The sequence below is a fragment of the Cyrtonyx montezumae genome, unplaced genomic scaffold (genome assembly GCF_038088225.1).
Source record: "Cyrtonyx montezumae isolate F1298 unplaced genomic scaffold, pur_monq_1.0 scaffold_19, whole genome shotgun sequence".
Classification (NCBI taxonomy): domain Eukaryota; kingdom Metazoa; phylum Chordata; class Aves; order Galliformes; family Odontophoridae; genus Cyrtonyx; species Cyrtonyx montezumae.
This window is the reverse complement of record NW_027071925.1, coordinates 4,549,242-4,572,019: the sequence shown is the minus strand read 5'-3', so window position 1 is coordinate 4,572,019 and position 22,778 is coordinate 4,549,242. Positions and strand designations below refer to the sequence as shown.

The 22,778-nt window shown below is 57.6% G+C and overlaps 2 protein-coding genes across 3 annotated transcripts; both read right to left on the bottom strand.

Moving 5' to 3' along the window:
• Window positions 1-4,313: 4,313 nt before the first annotated feature.
• Window positions 4,314-9,521, bottom strand: CBX2 (chromobox 2). Its single transcript, XM_065735340.1, has 5 exons — window positions 9,393-9,521; window positions 9,267-9,310; window positions 8,586-8,651; window positions 6,675-6,744; window positions 4,314-6,438 (listed from the first exon to the last, which is right to left on the bottom strand). The coding sequence occupies exons 1-5, from the start codon at window positions 9,462-9,464 to the stop codon at window positions 5,104-5,106; spliced, it is 1,587 nt and encodes a 528-aa protein (XP_065591412.1). The 5' UTR covers window positions 9,465-9,521; the 3' UTR covers window positions 4,314-5,103.
• A 4,131-nt stretch (window positions 9,522-13,652) lies between these two features.
• On the bottom strand, window positions 13,653-18,729 carry ENPP7 (ectonucleotide pyrophosphatase/phosphodiesterase 7). Of its 2 annotated transcripts, none has more exons than XM_065735612.1 (6): window positions 18,489-18,729; window positions 17,440-17,585; window positions 16,039-16,659; window positions 15,238-15,451; window positions 14,789-14,889; window positions 13,653-14,117 (listed from the first exon to the last, which is right to left on the bottom strand). In XM_065735612.1, the coding sequence occupies exons 1-5, from the start codon at window positions 18,727-18,729 to the stop codon at window positions 14,801-14,803; spliced, it is 1,311 nt and encodes a 436-aa protein (XP_065591684.1). In that variant the 3' UTR covers window positions 13,653-14,117; window positions 14,789-14,800. The 2 variants fall into 2 exon arrangements, with proteins under 2 accessions (XP_065591684.1, XP_065591685.1); XM_065735613.1 differs by lacking the exon at window positions 18,489-18,729 and adding an exon at window positions 18,121-18,148.
• Window positions 18,730-22,778: the final 4,049 nt, after the last annotated feature.

Below are 22,778 nucleotides of genomic sequence, written 5' to 3'. Positions count from 1 at the left end.
AATATTTCCCTTTTCTTCTGCTGGTTAAACAATAGCCAAGAGGCTGAATCTTCCTGCGCGGAGCAGCTCCTGCTGACTCGGGCGGCTCTCTGCAGTTTCTGTTTCCCTGCCCACCTCTCGTGGCTCCGTGGGCTGCGCTGCTCTGCAGTGCCGTGGCAGTGGGGCTGGGCGGCTCTGAGCAGGGAGCAGCTCTCCCTTCTGCATCCCTCACCCCCTCTGCTTGCTTTCTGAGCTCCATTGCAGCTGAGCCGAGGTTTGGGGATGTCGGGGTGGTCCGTCCTGTTGTATTTTCTTTAGTTGATGTAGAGCAGAGGTGTCCTCGCGCGTTGATCTGAGCATCTCTGGCAGTTGGAAAGCACAAATCTGTCCAGCAGCCCCCGAGGGCCCAGGGCTGGGCTTGATGGGCCTTTTCCATCCTTTCTCATTGGCCCGGGGAAGCTCTGCAACGCTTTCTGATCCGGGGGCTGCACATAAGCTGAAAGCACACGGGGCCTGGTGGGGAGCTCGGCGAGGAGCCTCCCTTCACCCGACGGGAGAGCCGCGCTCCGCCTCGCTGTGCCCCAATCCCCTTCTGTTTTTGGGACCGTTGCCTTTGTCAGATGACCGAGTGTGAGGATGCTGTATTGACTGTACAAAGGGAGCCGTGTCTGTGACTTCTTTTTTTGTTTTGTTTTGTTTCGTTTCTTTGTTTTGTTTCGTTTCGTTCCGAGGCAGATTTTGTAAAATGGAGATTTTTTTCACGCAGTTTGTGTGCTGGGGTCGGGGCCGGGGCTCAGCAGCTGCCGTGGGAGGCGTGGGGTGGGGTTGAGGATGGACGGAGCCGCCCTCCCTTCCACCTGCAGAGGTGCTGAAGGCTGAGAAACGTCTCCCGGGGCAGGGCTCTGCCTCCTGCAGCCCCGTGTAACCGTGTGTGCACCCGGGCACACGTATATAGAGCAAGCCGTACATGTGGGTGTATATGTGTGTATGTATATAGCGACGTATATACTGATGAGCGTGTGCGTGGGGGTGTGTGTGTGCGTGAATTATTTAAATCTAAGACTTGTGTTAAGAAAAAAAAAAAGAAAAAAAAATTGGCTAAATCTCAGTCTCAGAAAAGTGAAGCTTAACTACGTGTCTTCTGCCAGCTGTGAATGTCCGTATGAGACCTGCTTTTTATGTGAGTTTAAATATATACTTTGTAAATAGAAACGTGTCTTTCTCCCGTTTGTGGCCGGAGGTGAGCAGAGGAGGGGGCCGTGGGGGGCCGATGGGAGCGGGCTGCGGGGCTCCGACGGGGCGGGCGGTGACGTGCGTGGCCGGGAGCGGCCGTAGGGGGCAGGGAGCGTCCGAGCAGGCAGCGGGGTCCGGGTCCGCACCGTTCCCGCAGCACAGGGTCGGATGCGGGGAGAGCCGGGCGGCAGCGGCGGCCCCGGCGCAGCCCTTCGACGGCGCGGGACGCGGGAGGTGCGGTGCGGAGCCGTGTCCGGACGAGCCCGGCCTTTGTATTCAAATCTCTCCCGGCCTCGCAGTTGGGGTGGAAGCGTTTCGTTCTTTGGGGGGGGGGGGGGGATATTTTTTTAGTGTTTTTTTTTATTATCTTTTTGAAGCTGTGTCCTCATTAACCTCCTTTTTCTGCTCCGCTGGGTGAAAGGCGCAGACCCCCTTATTATCAGAGCTGTCAGCATCTGTGCGGGGAAAATGAGTGTCAAGTAGGAGCGGGAGAAAGGTTCGCACAATGGCGCCTTTCTCCCCCGGCCCAGCGGGGGGGACCCTTTCACACGGGCGCGGCGGGGCCCCGGGCCGGGGCGGTGCGGAGGGGGTGGGGACGACCCGCGGGGGGCGGGGGCGCGGCCGGCGGAGCCCCGGGGCACGGCCCGAGGAGCTTGGACTCCGCCCCGTAACCGGGCGCTGCCCCTCCGCCCCGACGGCGGCCCCTCGACGGCGAACCTTGGGCGTGGGCAGTGCCCGTCTCGGGGCTGCCTCGCTCCCCGCCCCACCGCGGCGGTTGGGACGGAAGGATGGGGCCGGTGCCCGTCCGCGGCCCCGCAGCGCCCTCCGCAGGCAGCCCGAGCCCGGATCCAGCTCGTGTGGGGCCGCTCCCGGGGCCGGGTCCGGCTGAGCGGAGGCACCTGAGGGCCCCGGGTTCGGCACAGCCTCACCCCCATCACCCCCATCCCCATATCCATCTTCAGCAGAGCCCGAAGCGCCGCTCTCAGCCCCCCAAGGAGCAGGAGCAGGGGCCTGAGCTGAGGGCATCCCCTCGAGGGGGAGGTGGTTTCACACTCCCCCTCTCGCTCAGTGTGGAGTGTGAAAACCCCGAACCAACCCAACCCCCCCCACCCCCCCGCAGCCTTTGGCCGTCTCGCTCCGCCCTCCCATTCCACCCCCCATTTCCGTGCCCCCTGGGCAGGGCGTTACTCGTGGAGCAGGGACCACAGCAGGGCTGAAGAGTTACAAAATAATAATAATAAATAATAATAATAAAAACATAAAAAAAGATTTATTGATCTACTAAAAAAGAACAGTGGAAAAAGTTACACGCATAAAAACAAAAAAAAGAACCCCACCCGACATGCTAACTCCTCGTGTTTTCTTGGAAATAAATTAAAAGGAGCCTAAAGGTCCCAGAGCACCAGGACAGGACACACATAGGAAACTGAATGCCATGGCATGGGGGGACCCGAGTGCCCGGGGGGGGGGGGTGGTCCCCAGGAGCCCCTACACCACCCTCGAGCATTCCCCAGGCAGTGACATCTCCAACTTTTGCTTTTGGAAAAGAAAAAGCAGACGACCAGCTGTAGCTGAAAGCAATCAGAAGTGTCATACAGGCATGATTTGGCTCTCTCTTTTAATTCAAACATACAAATCAGACTGGCGATTGGCGTGAGTTACGAGAACAACTGTTTGTTTTCAGCTGTCCCTCGGCTGCTCCCAGTAAAACCCATCTCTCCACCTCCGGAGCCCTCCATGCCCAGAGCAGAGCTCAGAGCAGATGGAATTCCCCCGAAACCATCCCCATCCCTCTGCCAACTCCTTTTATTTTTTGGTACAAAAAATATATATAAAAATATACTAGGCTTCTAAGGACGGCGGCTGCGTCGGCCTCTCCTTCCAGTCCAATGGAAAACAACAAGCATACTTAACCAGATTATGCCTGGAGAAAATATCCATTCAATATACAAATACTGCAGGACTTTCCACGTCGGAAAGCCCTTAGGAAATGCCAAGTGACAAACCTTTAATTGGTTGTTTGACGTACAACTGAACGCTCAAACCCATAGCAGCAAACTCCAAATAAAAAAATAGGAAGGTAGACCTTGAATACTAATGGCACTGAGTGGTGAGCGTGGCTGCGACCTCTGTGCACCCCCCATGGGGGGCAGCCTCCAGCACGGCCCTTCTGCTCAGAGCACGTGAGGTCAGGAGGGGACTGGCGATGGAGGGGGGGGGGGATGAGATGGAGGGTAGAAAAAATTCTAGGTTACAATTTTCACCGTCCTTACACCTTTGGAATCAAACTGGCTGGTGAGCAGAAAGGCACAAGAGCTAAAGCGGTGATGGCAGAGTCCTGCTGCCACCGAGGGGACACGGGGATGGTGGGGTCAGCAGCCCCACGCCCCAGCTAGGAGCATCCCCATGGGCCCTCCCCTTGTGAGCAGCCATGACGCGGTGTCACAGCTCAGCCAGGTGTCCCACACCGCTGTCACGGCCGTCCCCAGGACCCTGGCACCACCCAGCTTTGCATAGGCACAAACCTGACGTAGGAGCGGTGTCACAGACACAGAAGTAAGGACGGTTGCAAAAGGCACATGGTCGTTCAGTTTGGATTTGGAAAGGCCCACTAGCAAACATTTGGTGCGTGGGGCGGGGAGCCCCAGGTGTTACAGGGATACCTGGTGCTGGCATCTCCCTGCAATGCCCCCATCTGCAGCAATGCCAGATGCCATCCCTGTGGACAAAGAGGAGCCCCAGAAGCATTTCCCATGGGTTACCCAGGGACCTGGCAGGCTGCAGGCTCTGTGCCATCTCCAGAGCAGGAGTTTGGCATGAACAGAATTCAAATGACCTCAAATGCTATTAAACTCTGCCTGAACTACTGCTGTTAATTTTGGCTTGTAAGAATAATCTATAGCAGGGAAATAGACCTCAGTAGAAAAGCCATTATTGGTTGTTGATTACAAGCCCAAGCGAATGGCCCAGGCGTTGGCACAGGGTGGGAAGTGGCCATGGGATGCCACCAACTGCCCCATGCTGCTCTCCCTGTGCCAGGCAGCGTGGGCACCTTGCAGCCCTCCAGCTGGGAACACGGGGCTCAGTCCCTGCGAGATGCTGAGCATGTGGTGCTGGGCTCTGGGGCTGTGCAGCGCACCAGCTGGACCTGACTACACTGTGTTTGTGCCCCTCTCTCTAAAGACAAGGATTTACCCTTAAGAAGAAATGTAAACAATATTTCCTTCTCCGCTAGAAACCACAGAGACGTCGTGGCCTTCACTGTCATTGGAACTGACCTAGCCCAGGGGGGTGGCTGGGCTTCCTGTACCCTGAAAAACCCCCATCCCGCAGCCCTGAGGCACCGGGAGCTGTCTCATTTGGATCGTGGCTGCTTTGGCAGCTTGGGCTGCCCAGAGGAAAGCAGAGCTGCCCTCTTCTCTCCCAAGCATAAGCCCAGCACGCAGCACCTCCACCCCTTTCCCTGCTGCCAGACCCCGTACCATGCACTCTGCCATCTCAACCCATAAAGGAAAGCAAACCTTGTGTAGTGAAGCCTGGCTCAGAACTTGCCAGCTGTCACCTCCCAGGGCCCATGCTCCTGGTGAGCAGCACCGGCTCGGATGGATGGGAGGAGGCAGGGAGGGACTCGGTCTCATCTGCTGGCACTTCTGTGCAGGTTTCACCACCTTTCCCAACCCTCTGCACGCAGGTCCCGGGGCTGTGTGGTGCTGCAGGGTCCAAGCTGGCACTGCCCACAGCTGGGGGGATGGCATAGGGCAGCTGGTGGTAGGGGGTCACTGCACGAGTCCCTGCTGTGGGGCAGTACCTAAAGAAATGAAAACCTGGTGGGAGAGCTGGGCAAGGACGAGGGAGGCTGAAGGACATCTCCCTGCTCTCCGGCTCCCCAGCTCAGTACTGCCGTACGTTGAAGAAGCCGACGCTGGTGGGGGACTCCTTGACCGTCACCGTGATGAGGTTGGCGGTGACATCCGTGACGAAGACGTGCTCAATCAGGCTGCGGGTGGGCTTCCAGTCCTGGCTGGTCTGGATGGAGACAGACATGTTCTGACCCACGCCGGGAAAGGAAGCCGAATCCTGATCCGAGTCCGAGCTGCTCTCATCGCCTGTACTCATTTCGGAGAGGGCGGCTGCCTTGCGGCTCTCAGGGGCCGCATGCCCCTCCTGCCCACTGCCTGTGCCACCCTTGGCCACGTCCCTGTCACCAGCAGCTGCCCTGCGTGCCTGCTTCTCACTCTTGCTGCCATCCCCCACACTGGCAGCGTTCAACCTGGTGCCGGTTCCGCCACCCTTGGACCCAGCAGGACCTGTGCCCGCGGCTGCAGCAGCACTTTTGGGCAGAGTGCTGCAGGCGTGGCGAGGCAGGCTGCTCCCATCTGCTGCACTCTGCCCGTTTTTGACGCTCTGCAGGTTTAAAGCTTGGAGGTTCAGCTCCTGGCTGGATGCCTGCTGCCCTCCGGGCACAGAGGAGCTCACGGGCGTCTTGCTGCTGTTGTGCAGCATTTGGGCTCCAGTGGCAAACCCCGACTTCTGATCCCCTCCAGTGCCACTGCTAGGAACCTTGGTGCTCTTGGCTCCCTGCATGGACAGCCCCAGCTCCCCAGCTCCTTTCTGGTTCCTCATTTTTAAGTCCAGCCCTAAGCCACTCTTGCCGGATGCCTGCGACTTCAGCGCCAGCCTTCCCAGCGGCGAGGTCTCAGCCGAGCTCTGGTTTTGAGACATCCTGTTCATGTAATGCACGATGGAGCTCTGCCAGCTGATGGCTCGGCTGGGGCTGCTGGAGCCACTCTTCATTGCACTGGGGAGGTTTTCAGATGAGGACCCCCCAGAGCTGAGCCCGGCCAGAGAACCCGGTGTCTCCTTCAGCCCTGCCAGCCCCGTGCCCTGCGTGCCATGCTGTGGCTGCAGCTTCCCCAGCAGCTTACTGCTGCCCCCCACCTCTTTCCGGGATGTCTTCAGCACCTTTGTCAGGTTGACGGTCCTTCGAGCTGCTTTCTGTTCTGGGGGGAGAGGTTTCCGGCCACGCTTCTTCCTGGAGCTATCCTTCATCTCTGGCTTTGCCACCAGGATCTGAGCTTTCTTCTGTGGCACCGGGTGGGTCTCTCTGCCGCGGGGACCTCTCTTTGCTTCCAGGTCACTTTCATCCTCTTCGTCAGAGGAGGAAGAAGAGGAGGATGTGGAGGAAGATGAGCTGCTTGACTTACTTTTCGAAGGCATCTCCGGTTCCTAAGAAGCAATGGGGAGGGACAGAGGAAAAAGTCACCACAAACAACTGAATCACTGCTACGGGCACTGCACACCGCCCAGCTCTGTCCAGCTGCAGACAAGCAAGTCCTGCCCCCCCAGCCATGAAACCAGGAGGGTGGGCTGGTGGGACACCAGGGAACACTTCCATCTCCTACACCGTGCCAGATCAGTGATGGAGTCCCCACCGTGCCCACCCTGCTGCCCCCAGCACTCACCACATGCTTCCTGGGCCTGCCCCGCGGCCGCTTGCCTCTCTTACGGTTCTGCACTTCTTTCTCGTGTTCCCTGAAAGAAGGCACTGCTTAAAGACAGAGCCTGCATGGCAAAACAACACACCACAAGCCCAGCCCAATTCTGCCCTTTTTTTTTTTTTACATTAAAAAGCCTCTTTTCCATGAAACACAACGTCATCGGGGCGCACTGAGCTCCTGTACGTGATGCACTATGAGAAAAGGAGAACTAGAAACGGAGGGAGGGGCTCTAAAAACGGTGGTCTCCCAGCAAAGGTGGCTGATGGGACAACGGGACATTGCTGCTCAGCAGAGCCCTGTGACATGGGCAGAGGGATGGGAAGTCTCTGTGTAAAACAGTACTAAGCTGCACGGAGTGCTGAAATGCATTTACCAAAGTGATCCCTGTGGGGTAAATAACTCCCAAGGATGGTACTCCGCAAAGAGATAGTAAAGGGGATGGTATATTTTAAGTAGTTCTGTATAAACAGTATACAAATGAGAAGATAGCTCACCTTCAGGATGTCAAGGCTCACAGGGGACTCCACGTGAGAGGGATCTCCAAGAAGAGATCCTTCCCTGGTGGTGGTCAGCCCTTAAATGGGGTTTGGGAGAGGTGGAGCCAGGCTCCACCCCTTCCACTCACACAGGTATATCACCTTCACCTGTGCCCCCATGGCTGACTCGGTGCTCACCTCAGGTGACCAATCAGTGGTTCAGGCCGTGATTCAACAGTTCCCGTGCACTCCCAGGAAGAGTCACCAGCTGCTGTGGTGCTTTCCAGGAACTCTGTGCCCATCCCTGCTCTGCACCGGGACCTGAGGACGTTCTGCACCCGGAGCTATTTGCATCCCCGTTCCCTACATCAGCACTCCCCCAGCAAGAAGTTTCCAGCAGTCAGTGACACTGCAGCGTGCCCCGTTCTGAGCAGAAGCTTTTCCCACTCCAAGCACTTTTCCTGCTACAATGGGAACAGGCAAATGGAAGCATCCATCTGCAGAGCTGACACGCTTAGATCTGTGCTTCCCCACTGCAGCAAGCCTGGCCCCTCTGCACAGCAAAAGCAAACACCTTCCCAGGAGCACAGCAAGGTCTCATTTCACCTCTCCCCCCTCGGCTGGGGGTGGTGTCCCAGCCCCACAGACCCAGGCTGGGCACCAAGAGCATTGCTGAGGTTCCTGTGCCGTGTGCTGTTCCTCCATTTGAGAAGGACAGCGCCGAGCTGCAGCGCAATAACCACCAGCTTCCTCTCGTGAAGGGAAAAAAAAAACCCAACAACAACAACAAAAAAAAAGCATGCAGAAATGAGTTGTAATTAAATCCTATCATAAACTTTAATGATTTTTATTAATACGGAGCCAAAATATTTGGCAGGGCTGCGTTGCACACAGCCAGCTGGCTATTCTCTAGCCCCGAGCCTGACGCCCGGTGTATAATAGCTGCAGAACAATTGCAGCTCTGCTCTGCTCAGCAGAGCAGCCCCAGCTCTGGCGGAGGACACCATTTTCTCCCACCCGTTACTTCCTCAGCCCTCACTGAGCCGTGCCCTCCACAAACACACACCAGTGCCTTCCCCAGCGCTGCACAGCCAGCCCCCGGCTCAGCCCCGCTGTGGGATGGCAGCACGAGCTGTGCCGGGCGCTGCCGTGCGCCCATTGTGCAGTGGGAGCACAAACATATTGTGCACAGGGCCATAAATCCTCCGTGTTTACCCAGCCCTGGGAGAGGCGTCCTAGGTGGACCTGAACGGTAATTTCAGGAGATGAACAAAAGAGCCGGGCCACAAAAGGCACCGGGAGCTTCAGGCTGTTGTTTCCACAACTTCCACCGCACGCGTGGCCAATTAGAAGTTAATTGACTTTATCGTTTGTTAAGAAATATTTATAGTTTGCTCACTTCTTTTGGAAAGCGAGGAGGAGCCTTGGGTCAAGGATGTTCTCCTCGGGTTCCCAGCTGTTGTGCCTGGAACAGAAGACGTGCAGTGGGCGAGAGTGGGGGACTGATGCTCCCCCCCCCCCCACACACACACCCCAGTACCGGCCGGGCCCGGGGGGTTCATCCGAGGACAACCGGGTCCCGGGGCAGCCCCGGGCAGGGAAGCGGGTGCCCGGCGGTGCGCTTCCCATGGCGGCAGCGCTGGGGAGGGGACGGCCGGGGGTGGCCGAGGAGGGGACGGCCGCGGACGGACGGGGATGGAGGGGGATGGGGATGGCCGCGGATGGCCGAGGACAGATGGAGACGGCTGGGGAAAAACACGGCCGGGCCAGGAGCATCCCAGCAGCGGCGATGCGGAGCCCCCTACCCGCGGCAGAGGCCCGGGCCGGGCAGGCCGGGGGCGGCCACGCCGCCGCACCGCGAGGAGATCCCCGCGCAGCGTGGGCAGCCCCGCTCACCCGGCGGGAGGGGACGCGCGATCGGTGGTTGCCTCGGAGGGGAGGGGGTGGGGGGGGGGTGAGCAGCCCCACGCGGCGGCGGGGAGGGCCGGGCCGCGTTATTTGTAAACAAAAGAAGCGGCGCGGCCCGAACAAAAGCGGTCGGGCGGCGGTACCCCGCGCCCCGCGCGCTCGCCCCGCTCACTTGGACGACCAGCCCCGCCACTTGACCAGGTACTCCAGCTTGCCCTGCGGAGAGAGGCGGAGAGGCGCGCGTTAGCGGCGGGAGCGGCGGCGGCGGCGGCGCCGGGGAGCGGGGGGGGGGGCCCACCTTGCGGAGCCGCTTGCTGAGGATGCACTCGGCGGCGAAGACCTGCTCTCCCACGCTGCTCAGCTCCTCCATGGCGCCGGCCGGCCCCGCTCCGGCCCCGCACGCACGCACACACACACACACACACACACAAACACACACGCACACACACACACACACGCACACACACGCACACACACAGAAGGGGAGCCCCCAGGCGCGCCCCCGACGGCGGTCGCGCGCGCTCCCGCCCCCCCCCCCCCATCCCCGCGCGCCCCCCGGCACAATGCAGCGCGCGCGCCCCCATCGAGGGGGGAGGGGGGGAGGTAGAGGGGGATAGAGGGGGGCTCCCCAAATTCCCCGCTGGCCAATGGGGAGCGGTGGGCGGGGCGTGCCGGCGGGGGGTGGGGGGAGGCATTGTCTGCGCGACCCCTCCCCTTCCTGCAGCGCGGGGACAATGGGGCGGTTCCGGCTCGGCCCGGCACCGGCAGCGGGCGCGGGGCTTTGTTCCGACGGGCGCGGGGCCGGGGGGCAGCGCGGGGGTGGGGGGCGATAGCCGAGGCGTCGCCGCACACGCCAGGGGTTACCGAGACCCGGTTCGGCCCCGCGGTCCCGCACCGCCGCTCGGTTTAGAGGGGGGGGGAACCCACCGGGCCGGAGGCGTTCCGCCGCCGGAGTTGCGTTGCCACCGGTTGTGGCTCTGAACAGTTCATCGCGGGGCAACGCACCGCGTTTCACCGGGGTGGGGTGGGGTGGGGTGGGGTGGCGGTCCGGTAGCGCCCGGCCCGGCCTCGTTCCCCGCACTGAGCGACGCGGGGCAGCGCGGGGGGGCGTGGAGCGGCGGCACGCGGTGCGTTGCGGGCATGGGAGGAGATGAGTCAGCACCGCGCGGCGTTCGCAGCCGCGGGCCCGGAGCATGCGGGTAATAACCGTGCGGGAGAGCCACGGGCCGAGGAACCTCCGCAGCCCGACCACCTCGGGCTGAGCGGGCCATGGCGCGTCCCGCCCGCCCGCAGCCCGGGCCGCCCGTGTCGGGTAAGCGATGCTCGGCGTCAGAATCCCTTCTGCGCGCACCCCCGGGCCCCGCGCTGCCGCTGCGTGGAGGGAGGGGACGGAGCTGCCGGGAGCTCGGGGCGATGCGTCCCCGCCAAGTGCTCGTCCGACGTCGGGTGGTGTCACATCTTATTTTCTTTTGTCCGTTGATGTTTGCTGACAAGGAGTTAGAAGCATGTATTTATACAGATGTATATATTTTTTCCCAGCCGAATGTGATGGAGCAATATAACCCAGCGCTGCGCCTTGGTTTTTTTCTTTAAGTTGATCTAGCTTCCATCAGCTCTGGCCTTTGTGTGCAGTCCAAGAGAAGCCAACAGCCGTGGGAGAGGTTTCATCCTGCACAAGAGCTGCGTGCGGGAGCGCTTTGGCACTGACGGTGCTTTGTGTTGGGCACTGGGGAGGGACGTGCAGGGCCCTGAGCTGGGCACTGCGACAGGAGCACTGAGGGAATGATAGCCCCGAGGAAGTGACCTCTCCTAGGGGTGAGCTGACCCGGAGTGTCGGTGCTGCTGAGGATGCAAAAACGCCATCATGGGTTTCTCCCTTTGCAGAGCACTGAGGGCGAGGCTGGGTTGGGTGTTGGTGCTTTGTTTGCCTGAGCCTGGGAGAAGCTGAGGCAGGGAGGTGGCAGCAGAGCTCCGGGTCTGGCTGGGAATTGAGTGTGTGCAGTGTTCGCAGTGCTGCATGCAGTTATTCCTGCGTGGCTCCCTCCTGACCAGCACCGTCCCTTCATTTCCAGATCAGCCCAGGTTCCTGGAATGCCACGCGTCCCAGCGTCCCGTGCTGATGCTGCACCGAGCTCCCATCACCATCAATGGGAAAGAGTTCTGTGTTGCTCCACTCTCGCTTTGCTTGAGCTGATCTTGAGACCTTTGGGTCCCATCCCCACGGTTTCTGTGTGCTCTGCCCAAGCCCTGTGCTGTGCATCTCCGTGGCACTGCAGGTCACCCCGTGCTGATCCAAACCCTGTGTATGGATTTGCTCCCTCGGTGTTCTCTGCCTCAGTGGTGGCTGGTGTGGTGTGTGCCAGCTTCCTCAGCTTGGGTACAGGCTTTAATAAAGCTCCAGAGATGGAGCTGCGTGGCAAAATAATAAATCTCACTTCTTCTCAGGAAAGAAAAAGGAAAAGAAAGCACTAAGAAGTCTGAACTTGTCGCTTTGAAGAGTGGTGAAACTGGGAAGTGAATGAAAAAAGATCCTGTGGTACTGATGGGCTCCAATTTAGTGAGGTTTTATGATAGGATTTGGATCTGCTTTGCAGCTCAGCAATGGTAAAATGATGTTGCTGAAAACATCGCTGCCCACCCTCTCTGGTGCTGGGCTGCTGGCAGGGACTGCGTGTGCCCGGTGGGACCAGGACAGCAAGAACTGGAGCACCTTAGAAAAGAGATGAGGACCCCTTAGCTGACCTGGTAGAGTATGGTTTTATGGCTCTTCCCGGGTATGTCAGACATGCCAGGAATGCTGTGTAGTGGGGCCGCCGTGCTTGGAGGGGCTGTGCTGCGCTCAGGTGAGGGAGGAGGGCCTGCACCCAGGGAGCAGAACTGTCGGCTGAGGCTGGTGAGGTGGATTAGAGGATGCTGGGATGGGCTTCAGGAGAGAGTGCGTGTGTCTCTGAACAGCCACGGTTGGGTTTTCATTGTGGTGAAGCAGTGTGGGGCGTTGCCTTCCTGCTCGCCAGCCCATAGGAGCCCGCTGCGGCATCCAGAAGTTGAAGCTGCAGTTACATTCCCATTGGTGAAATACTGAATACTTCTGCTTGGCTTTCTTCTTTCCTTCCACCAGCAGTGTGAGGTCGTGCCCACAGCTTTGGGGCTGGGAAGCTGTGGCTTCATGCATGGCATGGGGGGGTGCCAAGGACACAAAACTCCCCCGGCTTTGAAGAAAGAGACTTGGGGGGGGGGGGGGGGAGGGGGGAGATGTGTGCCATGGTGGCCATATTTGCTGTGGGCAAATGGTGGCTTTCCCAAAGCATTGGTCAATTGAGGCACAGAGGTCTGCACGGCATCGGGCTGAGGGATGGGACCGTGCAGCTGCGTGACATGGGGCAACGAGGAGCATCTGCTGCTGGGTCCCGTGGTGCTGTGCAGGGGCTGTAGGGGCACGGGCCGACCCTGGAGCAGTAGTTTTCCCGCAAACCATGTGCGCCATAAAAACATAAATATATGTATGTCGATGTTTGTTGTTATATTACCATCTTGGAGCAGTTTGGACCCCTGGGTAGCAAGCATCTTTCTAGTGCTGGAAAAAGAAAGGGGAGCAAATGGTGTGGAAATGCATAGCAAATTGGGATGCAATGCACAACAGGCCTCTCCCTGCTGCGTGACCCTCAGCCCCGGGGAGGGGGGGGGCGGCGGGGAATGAATTACGTGGGGACGGAGGGGGGGAGGCAGAGCACAGCGCAGGGCTGAGCGGCCGCAGGCGGAGCTGTGGCCGTTTGGACGGGGTGGAAACGGCGCGGTGTATGCGTGCGAGGTGTGAGATGCGAAGGGAGGGGCCGGGAACGACTCGAGGTCGACGTTTGACGACGGCTTCGGGTTATGGGGTTTGCATAGAGAGAGGCCGGGATGGAAACTGTCCCGAGTTCGGGCAGCACCTGGGCGCAGCCTATAACACCTCAACCCCCTCGCCCCCACCCCTGCAGGTCTCGCACAGCTCCGCCGGCGCTGCGGGTGCGGAGCGGGGCCGTGCGGGGCCGGTACCGGTTGCTGAGCACGGTGCGGGGGCCACCGCCCGCCCGCACTCGGTACTGCACCGCAACGCTCGGCCTGCTCCCCTCCATCGCGGCCCAGGGAGTGGGGAGGGAGCGATGCCCGCTCCTGCTGGCTCGGAGCACGGGGCTGGGCATCCTCTGCAGATAACGCTAATTCAACGCGTCCTTCGTTTTTCATCCCCGTTCTAAGTCAAAGTAGCGGCTCAGGGGTGGGGGGTGGAAGGTGTAGCAGTGTGCTGTGTGCTCAGTGGGATAGCACCATGCTCACCCTCTGGCCAGGAGGGCTGTCTGCTGGATGTCAGCGTGAGTTCACAGCCCCGGTGTTAGGTAAGGGATCACATCAGCAAGACTCCTGGGGGAGCCACGCAGTGCCCTGTGCTGTGACCCCATGGCTGGGCGCGTGGGGACCCTGGCACGGCCGTGTCTCCCTTTGTTATCAGCTCCTCAGGGCCGGATTGCCGGGGTCATTGGACCAGCAGTGTCACTCCCAGCCCTGGTTGCCTCTGCCCGGGGTGGAAATCCCCAAGGTCGCAGTAGGATTACTTTGAAAGTTACTGTATTGATATTATTTTAAATAATATTTGCAGTGTTGGCCCGTGTGGGTCCCCTTGCAGAGCCTCCCCATTGTTTGCCTAATGGACTGTTTGCTCTGCATGCTGCCAGCCTGACCCCCACCCCCAATGTGGTTTCAAGCCAAACATTTTCTTCCTGATTTTTTTTTTCCTGAGTGAAGCGTGCGTCTCTTGTTTCATCTTATTGGGTGAAACCAATGAAGGGAAGGCAGCCTGAGCAAATCTCTATGGCAACAGATGTTTATCGAGCCCCTGAGATGAGGCACAGGGTTGGGAGAGGCACTTCAGCATCTGGGACGGGGTTGGGGCAGTTGCCATGCTGATGCCCTGGGTGGAAGGGCAATACCCCGAGATGATGGAGTTCTGCTGCTCCCTGAGCACCTGGGAGCAATCCTGGGCTTCTTCCTGCAGAGGAGAAAAGTTTGGCCTTGGACAAGGGCCCCCTGCACCCATAGCACATCAGCCCTGTGCAGAACGACACCAGGCAGGGCTGACATGGGTGAGCACAGGCTCTGCGTGGTCCTGGGCTTGTGAACCACTATCCGTGGATGTTTGCTGTGGTCTGGTGTGTCCTGACTATGTCTCTCCAAAAAACATCGAGGATCACAGCTTGGTGTATTTTTCTCCCAAAGCTTCCAAGAGCAGCTGTACCCTGAGGTCAGGGCTATGGGTGGGCGATGTTTTGTGGATGTGGCTCTGCAGGATGGCAGCCAGAGCCTCTGCCCCGTGCTGTAGGTTTTGAGCTCAGGGTACCGAGGTTCTGTTTGCTATTTTTTTTTACTATAAACAATAAAGGACAGAAAGTTTTGGTTAGACAAACAACTGCTGCACACAGAGGCTGCAGAGCAGTGGGACAGGTAAACGGGAGGGCTGGGAGATGTCCAGCCCTTGTTTCTAGCCCAGGCCTTGTGGTGGTACTGCTGCTCTGTGCAGCAAGTTGAGAACCTGTGCTCTGCATAACGTGGCTGGTGGGCAGTGCTCAGATGGACGATGCCCAAAGAAACCAAGAACAAGCAGGGCACATGCCTAGACAAGGCAGCACCTGCACAGGGCTTTCTGGCTGTACAGTAAGTTACCTCTGCTAGGGGTTAGTATGCCCCTCCCCAGCAGCGCAGGATGAGAGCGATTCCCAGCATCACTGGCAGCTTCGTGGCAGCGAGGAGAGGAGCGCTGGAACCTGCAACACCAAAAGTGCAGCGTTACCCGGGAGCTGGACGGGATGCAGTGCGGGGAGCTCAGGAGCTGGCACGGCGAGCAGCCCCCAGCAGCAGCCATGCTCTGCGAGCCGCGTAACCTCCTGCTCGTGACCTCTGCCAGCAGCATAAAGCTTTTGGTGTCTGGAACGCTTGTAGATACTTAGAGGGGAAGCTTTAAAACCCGATTGCGGTCTGGGAGCGGGGCTGTGCGGGGAAGCACTGCGAGCACCACCGCGGGGCGGCCGCCGCTAGGTGACGCTGTCCGTGCGGCAATGCCGGGCGCGGGGCGGCCGCGCCGTCGGGGCTCGAAGGGGCGCGGGGGCACTCACGCAGCATCGGCCTCGTGGTCTCCAGGGAACCGTCGTGGGGTTCGGGCTCGACGCCCAGCAGCTCGCAGAGCAGCGCGTACACGTTGACGCTTTCGAACGGCTCCACCACGAGCCCCTGCTTGAAGGCCGGCCCCACGGCGCGGAAGATGGTTTTCATGTTCGTGACCTCGTTGTCAAAGCCGTGCTCCCCGTTGTTGAACTGCACTTTGTATCTCTGGAAGGCAGGCAGATGTGAGCGGCTCAGCTCTTCAGCCCCCCTCCCCCCCACCTCCCCCGGGGCACGGCCTCCTGAGGGCAGCATACCCTCCCTGCTCCCTCCCCTCCAGGTCCCCGTATTCTGAAATTGCAGCTGTCTGGGTTCCTTTTGGCTTTGAGGCTGAGCTACTAATGGTAAACTCGGCAAAAAGTGGAGGGTGCTGCCTAGGCATGGCTCTGGGCAGCTCTGCCTTGCGAGTCCCCTCCTCAGTGAAGGTGAACCCAAATGTGGTATCAAAGTTCACAGTGGGGAAGCTGCCTGGTCCTGGCTCCAGGCTTTCCCTTAGTGCCAGATGAGGAGGGGATCCTGCAGCTGATGCTCTGTGTCCATGCTAGTCCTGCACCGTGACTTCTGGGGTGAAACAGCAGCAAGACCTTTTTATTTCTGCACAGAAGAGAAGGTCTTTGCACAAAGAGCTGGGATTTTCACCTTTTCCTGAGATGGGTCAAAATGAAGGCATAAAGCCAGGCGGGGTCCTGAAGGGCTGTGAGGAGGAAAGAGGCAGATCCAGGAGAGACAGTAAAGTGTGTGCATGAGCATCTTACCCCATGGATCACATATCCTGGGTCACTGTACATCAAGAGCGGGGTGATCCGGGGATGGTTGGCGTAGTGGAATCTCTTTGGAAACTCTTCTTTTTTGTACACGTGTAACTTGGGGTGGGCATTTTTCAGGACTGAATAGACATGCTCTAGTTTTCCTTCTTTTGGTACCAGTAGCCCATTGGGTCCGTAATCTAAGAGCTCAAACTGGATGTCACTGAACGTGAAGTTCTCCACGTTCCGGAGGTGGATCTCATCGCTCTTTATGACCGTCTCCATGCCGTGGTCAGATGTGATGATGAGGTTGAGGTTTGATTCCAGGCCACTCTCCCTGATCCTCTGCCTTAAGTATCCGATGGTCCTGTCCACCTGGCTGACCATGGTTCTCCTCTGCGTGGATTCGGGGCCGTACTTGTGTCCTGTTGAGTCTGGCTCACCGAAGTAGAGAGTGATGAAGTCGAGGTTGTTCACTGTGAACCACTCCATGGCAGTGTCAATGTTCTGTCTCCAGAGGGTTTCGTTGCTGTAGTTGAACAAGGGGGGCTCCACCAGCTTCATGTTCACTTCTTCCCCTTGATATTTTGCTTTTGTCCCAGGGAAATGGATGGAGCCTGTCTTTAAACCCTATTAGAGAAGACATGGTGTGAGCTCAGCTGAACTCATTCTGCCTGTCTGTACGGCCGTTACTACCTATGGACGTGGTTGATTCATTCAGCTCCCTGATGTCTACGTCTGACCTCTTACAAAGTTTTCTTGCCCATTGCTTAACTGGAAGCACTGTCCTTCCCAGAACCCCTCTCTGCTGGTTTTCTTATGTTAGCAACACTAGTTCTAAGTGCAGAAGCAGTGACCTGTTTGTACCATCCTAGCATGAAGGTGTGCTTTATTCCAGTCACCCTGAAGTCAATAGGTCCAGTTTGGTAGGTAAATAATATAGCAGAGGTTTATGTCTGGGGTGAGGTCTCAGGTCCTGCTGTAAGGACAAATTCAATATCTTTCTGCAGCCCTTGGGATGGGGGGGAGCAGCCCCCTGCACAGCCCCCCCACAGGTCCTGGGTGAGGCTGAGGAGATGCAGCAGTTGCATTGCAGAACATGGGGTGCTTGGGCTCAGCCTGCTCCCTAAAACTCTGGCTGGGGTCTCCTTAATCAGGGAGTGGATAACTTTTTCTATTCCTATCTTAATAAAGCCAAAACACTCCCTCTATTTATTTATTTATTTATTTTGCTATTTTTTAATAGGGCAACCACGATTATACCTGCCACTGTCTAGGGGTTTCGTTTTCTTTTTGCTGGTGTAACTGGCCTTGTCGCTCGCAGCGAGGAAGTTAGCTCGTGGCCACTAGAGATCGTGGCTCGCCCGTTGCTCGGCGTGCACTGTCAGGCAGCAGTGCTGGATCACTTGCCTGCCTCTGTGCCGTGATCCAGATGGGCAGGCTGCCGTTGTCCCACCAGCTGTCGATGCCCTGTGTGGTGTAGTAGGGCAGCTTCACCCCCGTGCTGGTGTTGAACCACATGTTGTGGATGACCCCGTGATTCTCCATGTATTTCCCTGCCAGAAGACACGGACAGGGTAGGGGTGAGCGGGGGTGCTGGGGGTCTCACCCAGCAGAGGGGCTCCCCACCCCATGGGAGCATCCCAGGACCCGGTGTGGGGGTCTCATCCCTCCTGCGGTGGCTCCTGCCCTTTCTGTCCCGTTTAGGGTTCACCGTTACGCTGTGTTTAACTCATCTCTTCGCTGTTTCGCTGTTGTCCACAAGGGACGAGGCCGGGGGAGAGCAGAAATCCCTGCTGCCAGCAGAAGGCTGCTGCTTGGTGCTGTTACATGTCACGCTGTGTTTACCATCCTGCTTCTCAAGGCTGCGCAGATCCTTCTGCGCCACGTCCCAGCCCTCCTCTGCATTGCCGCCGCCTTTTCTCATCAGCGGCTTTCATTAGCATGCACCACTCTTTTATGCCAAGGTTATTAATGAAAATCTTAAATAAGATTGGCTCCGGCATTGATTCTGCAGGAATTCCCCTGCCTCCCTCCGGCTCGGCGCTGCTTTCAGCACTACCTGCTGTTGCCTTCCCCGCAGCCGCTTACCCGCATTAGAGATTTTGTACTAATCTTCATCTTCTCCACCTTAACTAATGATTTCCCGTGTGGCACCGTATCAAATACATTGCTGAAGTCCGGGAAGATGAGATGTACTGCGTCTCCCTTGTCTAAAAATCATTTGCCTTATCAAAGGAAGCTGCCGGGTTGCTCTGATGCTATTTACCTCCGCTGAGCTCAGGTCCAGTTCTGCTTCTGCAACCATTGCTGCATCTCAGCTCTTTATCCAGAGTACATATGTGCTAAAGCTCAGTGTGCCATCGAGGCCTGTCCTGCTTGGCCCTGTCTCCTTCTCCTATACCCATCCCCTGATTTGCCCTTTCCATTCCGTGCCTCCACGGGTTGGTGGCACTCACCGGTCAGCAGCGTGAAGTGGCAGGGGCTGGTGAGGGTGATGAAGGCAGGGGTCATGTACCTTGCCTTCACTCCCTCTGCAGCCATCGTGTCCAGGTTGGGGGTGTCCACATCCTGGTCGTAATCCCACCGAAAGCCATCGAAGGACACCAGGAGGACTTTGGCACGGCTGGATGTGTGTGGCACGGGGCTGCCCCTCACTAGAGAGAGGGCAGCAAACAGCAGCGCCAGGGAAGGGAACATCTCACCCTTGAGGAGGGGTAGTGCAGGCATCCAGAGCTCTCATTAATATATGCAGGAGAGGACTAAGTTCAGCTCTTATCTAATCTTGCAATAGCTGATCAGGTGCAGTGCTTCAGTCAGAGTTTCGTATCAGGAGGAGCCTCTGTTTTTTGTCCGTCTGGAGTGGATTAGCTGGGACTTCCTCCCACCTCCAGCACCGCATCTGCCTCCTCCATCCGTGGTGCTGTGTGCTCGTGGATGAGGCTCTTCCTACTGCTGAGGGGTCAATGAGTTTTATGCCACAAGCAGAATGAGGTGATGGGCCGTGCTGGAACAGGACAGGGCAGCCTGAGGGAGGACATTGTCACCATGTGCCAGCAGCCCATGTCCCCACCCCATGGGGACCCCTCTGTGCCTGGTCCCACTGCCTGCTGTGAAGCTTCACTGTGGTGACGTCCCATTTTATCACTGTCTGTAATTTTTATGACTTCTTCAGGGTTTTATCATTGCTGACAACTCCTTTCTCAGCAAAACCAAGTTTAAGGCTTTTCTAGACTTATGTAACAGAGATTGACGTGGGTCCCCAGGGCCTGAACTCTCAACCTTCGTGTCTTTGCTCATCTCCCTCTCTGCTCAGGTTCTGGATGTATTCCTTGTCTGCCTTGCTGCCCATGTGCCGCACCATTCCCCTGCCTCACTAAGCATGTCCTCTCCCAGGGTGAGGCATGAAGACAAGTCATGCTGCCCATGGCTCTCCCTGGCCTTGGTACCCCTGAGCGTCCCCTCAGTATTGTCCTCTCTGCAAGGATATAGGGGCCTGCCAGGCACTGAGGGGTTAAAGGGCTCCATGATAAAGGTGTTATTGCCTGCCCAGCTCAGGAGAAGCCCTAAATATTCCACGTGCTGATCTGAGGTGGGTCAATAAGTCCCACGAACAGCACGTGGGAAGGTCCTGATAAGTTATCATGTCCATCTGCTCTACTGGGAAGAGAAGAAGGTACTGAGGAGGGAACACTGCTCTAATCTCTGAGGAATACTTAATAATAGCAGCATATCGAGGCACATTTTGATATTCAGTATCTATGGAGCATGAGGCGCTGATAAAGAACGTCACCTTTGGCCGCTCTACCTGGAGACACTGCTGATCTGCACTTAGAGCTGATGCAGTTATCAGCTGGCGCTGAGCTGACCCAAAGGGAAGCCAAGTGCCCACTGTGGCACCTGCAGAGGTCTGTGAGGGTCACGTGGATTTCCTTCTTCCTTTCTTCCTTTTTAAACAGAAAACAAAATCGCAGATTTCTCAGGAGAGCGGGACAAGGGCTGCCACTCGAGTTTCAGGCAGGGATTTCATGCTTTGTGCCACGGAGCGGTCACTTGGCTCCACAGGGACATTACAGGCACAGCTGGAGCTGCTCCCTGCTAACAGCGTGAAGGAGCAGGCTCAGGTGAGCCTTGCTGATTACCAGGGGGTGGGATGAGATGCTTTATAATTGCCCTCCCACATTCCAGCTGCCTTCCCCAGCTCCTGGAGGAGGAACTTCTATAAAGGGGAGCAAGGCATAGATAGACCTGGGTGTTTGTGCACCTACCAGAGAGGTGAAGAGTGGGGTCTGGGTGAGTGAGTGGCTGCTGTCCCCTACAGGAAGGCCCAGTGACAGCCTCCCTGGGCACTTGGCAGGCTGGCTGGGTGAGCTGATTGAAAGTAAGAAATCACCTTTCTGCTTGCTTTGCTGCCCAACCCCGAAGAGCTCTTTTCTGTACAGAACTTACCCTGACCCAATGGTTGAAGTGTTGCATGTGCAGCCCTCTAGGAAGAGGGAGAAGGAAGGAAAAGGGAGGAGAGGTAGCTAGGAGAGTAGGAAGGTAACTGAACGCAGTAGCTTGAAGTGTCCTGATTTGCTCCTGTGCGTGCTTGCACAGAACCTACTCTTTCCTCTGATGCATGGGGTGTGTCTGCAGGCTGGGCTCTGGGCTCCTGGCACAGAGCTGTGTGCATACCAAGAGCCTGGGTGAGCTCATTAGTGCCATTAAAGTACTCGGTGCCAGGACCTTGTGGCTGTGGTGAGCAGAGCCAGGAGGAGCTCTGCAGCTCAGTGGCCTGGACTGTGCACAGAGGGAGGTGTGTGGGGCTGGAGTCTGTACTGGGGCAGCTGGGAGGCAATGGGAGCTGAGCAGGGTCTGTTCCCTGCACAGTATGGCAGGTGTGGCTCGTTAGAGGGGGCACCTCTTGTGTGCCCACCTACAAAGGGCTCACTGTGTGTGGGGGCTGGGGAGGGGCAGGGCTTGAAAAAGCCAAAAAGCTGTGCCCCTTGTGCAGTCTGGGGTCACCACATCGCCATTCCTGCAGGCAAGAGGCAATGGTGGGAACGAGCTTTGTGCAGCCTGCAGTGATGAAGGGCTGGAGCATGTTCTGTGGCAGGAGCCAGGAGCAGCCCCCTGGGAGGGGGGGCTATTATTTCCTCCCTAGAGGGAATGAGGAGCCCTCCCCAGGAGGGACCCCAAGGGACGGCTGCTTGTCTCGTTGTCTTCACATGCACACACAGACCCAGCCTTTAGCACAACCCCAGGCTCTAATCCTCCTGAGACATCACTGGTTATGTGTCTAGTCCCTGAAGGCTCACAGAGATCAGTGCTGCTTTTCTTCTCTGCTAGCTCAGTTCACTGAGGTCAGGCTCTGGCCGTGGGGCTTCAGCAAAGTGAGAAGTGGTGCAATGGGTCAGGATTGCAGCAGACAGCCCCAGAGGATGTGTGAAGGGAGTGTGGAGCGGAGTTCAGCAGTGAGGTCAGCTCGGTGCTGCAGTCAGGTGCCTGGTGGAGTCCTGGGCAGCAGTGTGGCAGGCTCTTGGTGCCAGGCAGCCAGTGGTTTTGCTGCCAGCAGGGCCAGGCTTGGAGCCAGGGCTGCTACCCGTGTGGCTGTGGCTCAGAATTTACTCAGAGGGTGATGATCAAGCACCCCTCCTGTGTGTGTGCTTCTCAACAAACCACAGCCTGGGCTCTTCTGTCTGCTGGGGATCTGAGCCCATAGGAGTTGGGGGGGGTTGGGTCAGCCCCATCTCTCCTGGCTGCAGCCTGGCTCTGCTCCCTGCTGGGGACCCTTCCTCTGTTGCTCAGTTAAACCCAGTATTGACCACTCCATCAGAGCCTGGGGCTCTTTCTCAGCTTTCTTAGCTAATGGCTGTGTCTGCCTCCCATTGATCCTCAGCTGCAGAGCTCATTGATCAAGTACATTTCTTATTACACTTAATGGTATTTTACTCCCTTCTGCACTTACCTCAAGCCTGATGCTCACCCAGTGCTTCTGCCTGCAAGTGGCAGAATTCCCTTGGTCAGAGCAGCATCCCTGCCTGTGACAGCTCTGCTTTCCTCCCCTTGGCAGCCCTGCTGTCTCCCTCTGCCTGCTTGGCCTCCCTTCTGCTTTTCTCATCTTCTTTTTCCTCCTGGACCATCTGCTCGTCTTCCAGGTCCTTTCCCCCAGTGTCCCTGCCCCTCAGTCTTGGTCAGTGAGATGCAGATCTCTCCACCATCCCTCCCTATGATGTGGCACCAAACGCAGGAGAAGGGTCAGTGTGTCAGCAGTGTCATCCACCTGGGGCCAAAAAATGCTCCTCTGTAAGGTCAGCTCTAACTTTCCTGGTGCAGAAGGACACTGTCAGTTCAGAGTAGAGGGCAGATCTTCCCTGCTGTGCTGCCTCTTCCTGCAGCTCTCCCAGCTGGGGAGAGGTGCAGCAGCCAGGACACAGTGTTTCCTTCTGCCCTCCCCCCACACGAACACCTTCGTGCTCCACACGCACTGTGTGTTGCCTCGCTCTGTGCCTCACCTCCTTTCAACTCCCTTGCATGCATCATTCAAAAGCCATAACATTATTGGGCATAAAATATTTACTTAACTGAGCTTTTTGCAAATATTCCCCTCCATTATTTTTCCTCCTTTTGGGAGCAGACACTGCTTCTCCTGTGCTCTCAAATGGCTTCTCTTAAATAATACAACAAGAACATATGAACACCCACTAGCCTTTTTCTTTCCCTTGAAGTACCCATAAATATAACGGTGTCACCAATCCATTACAGCC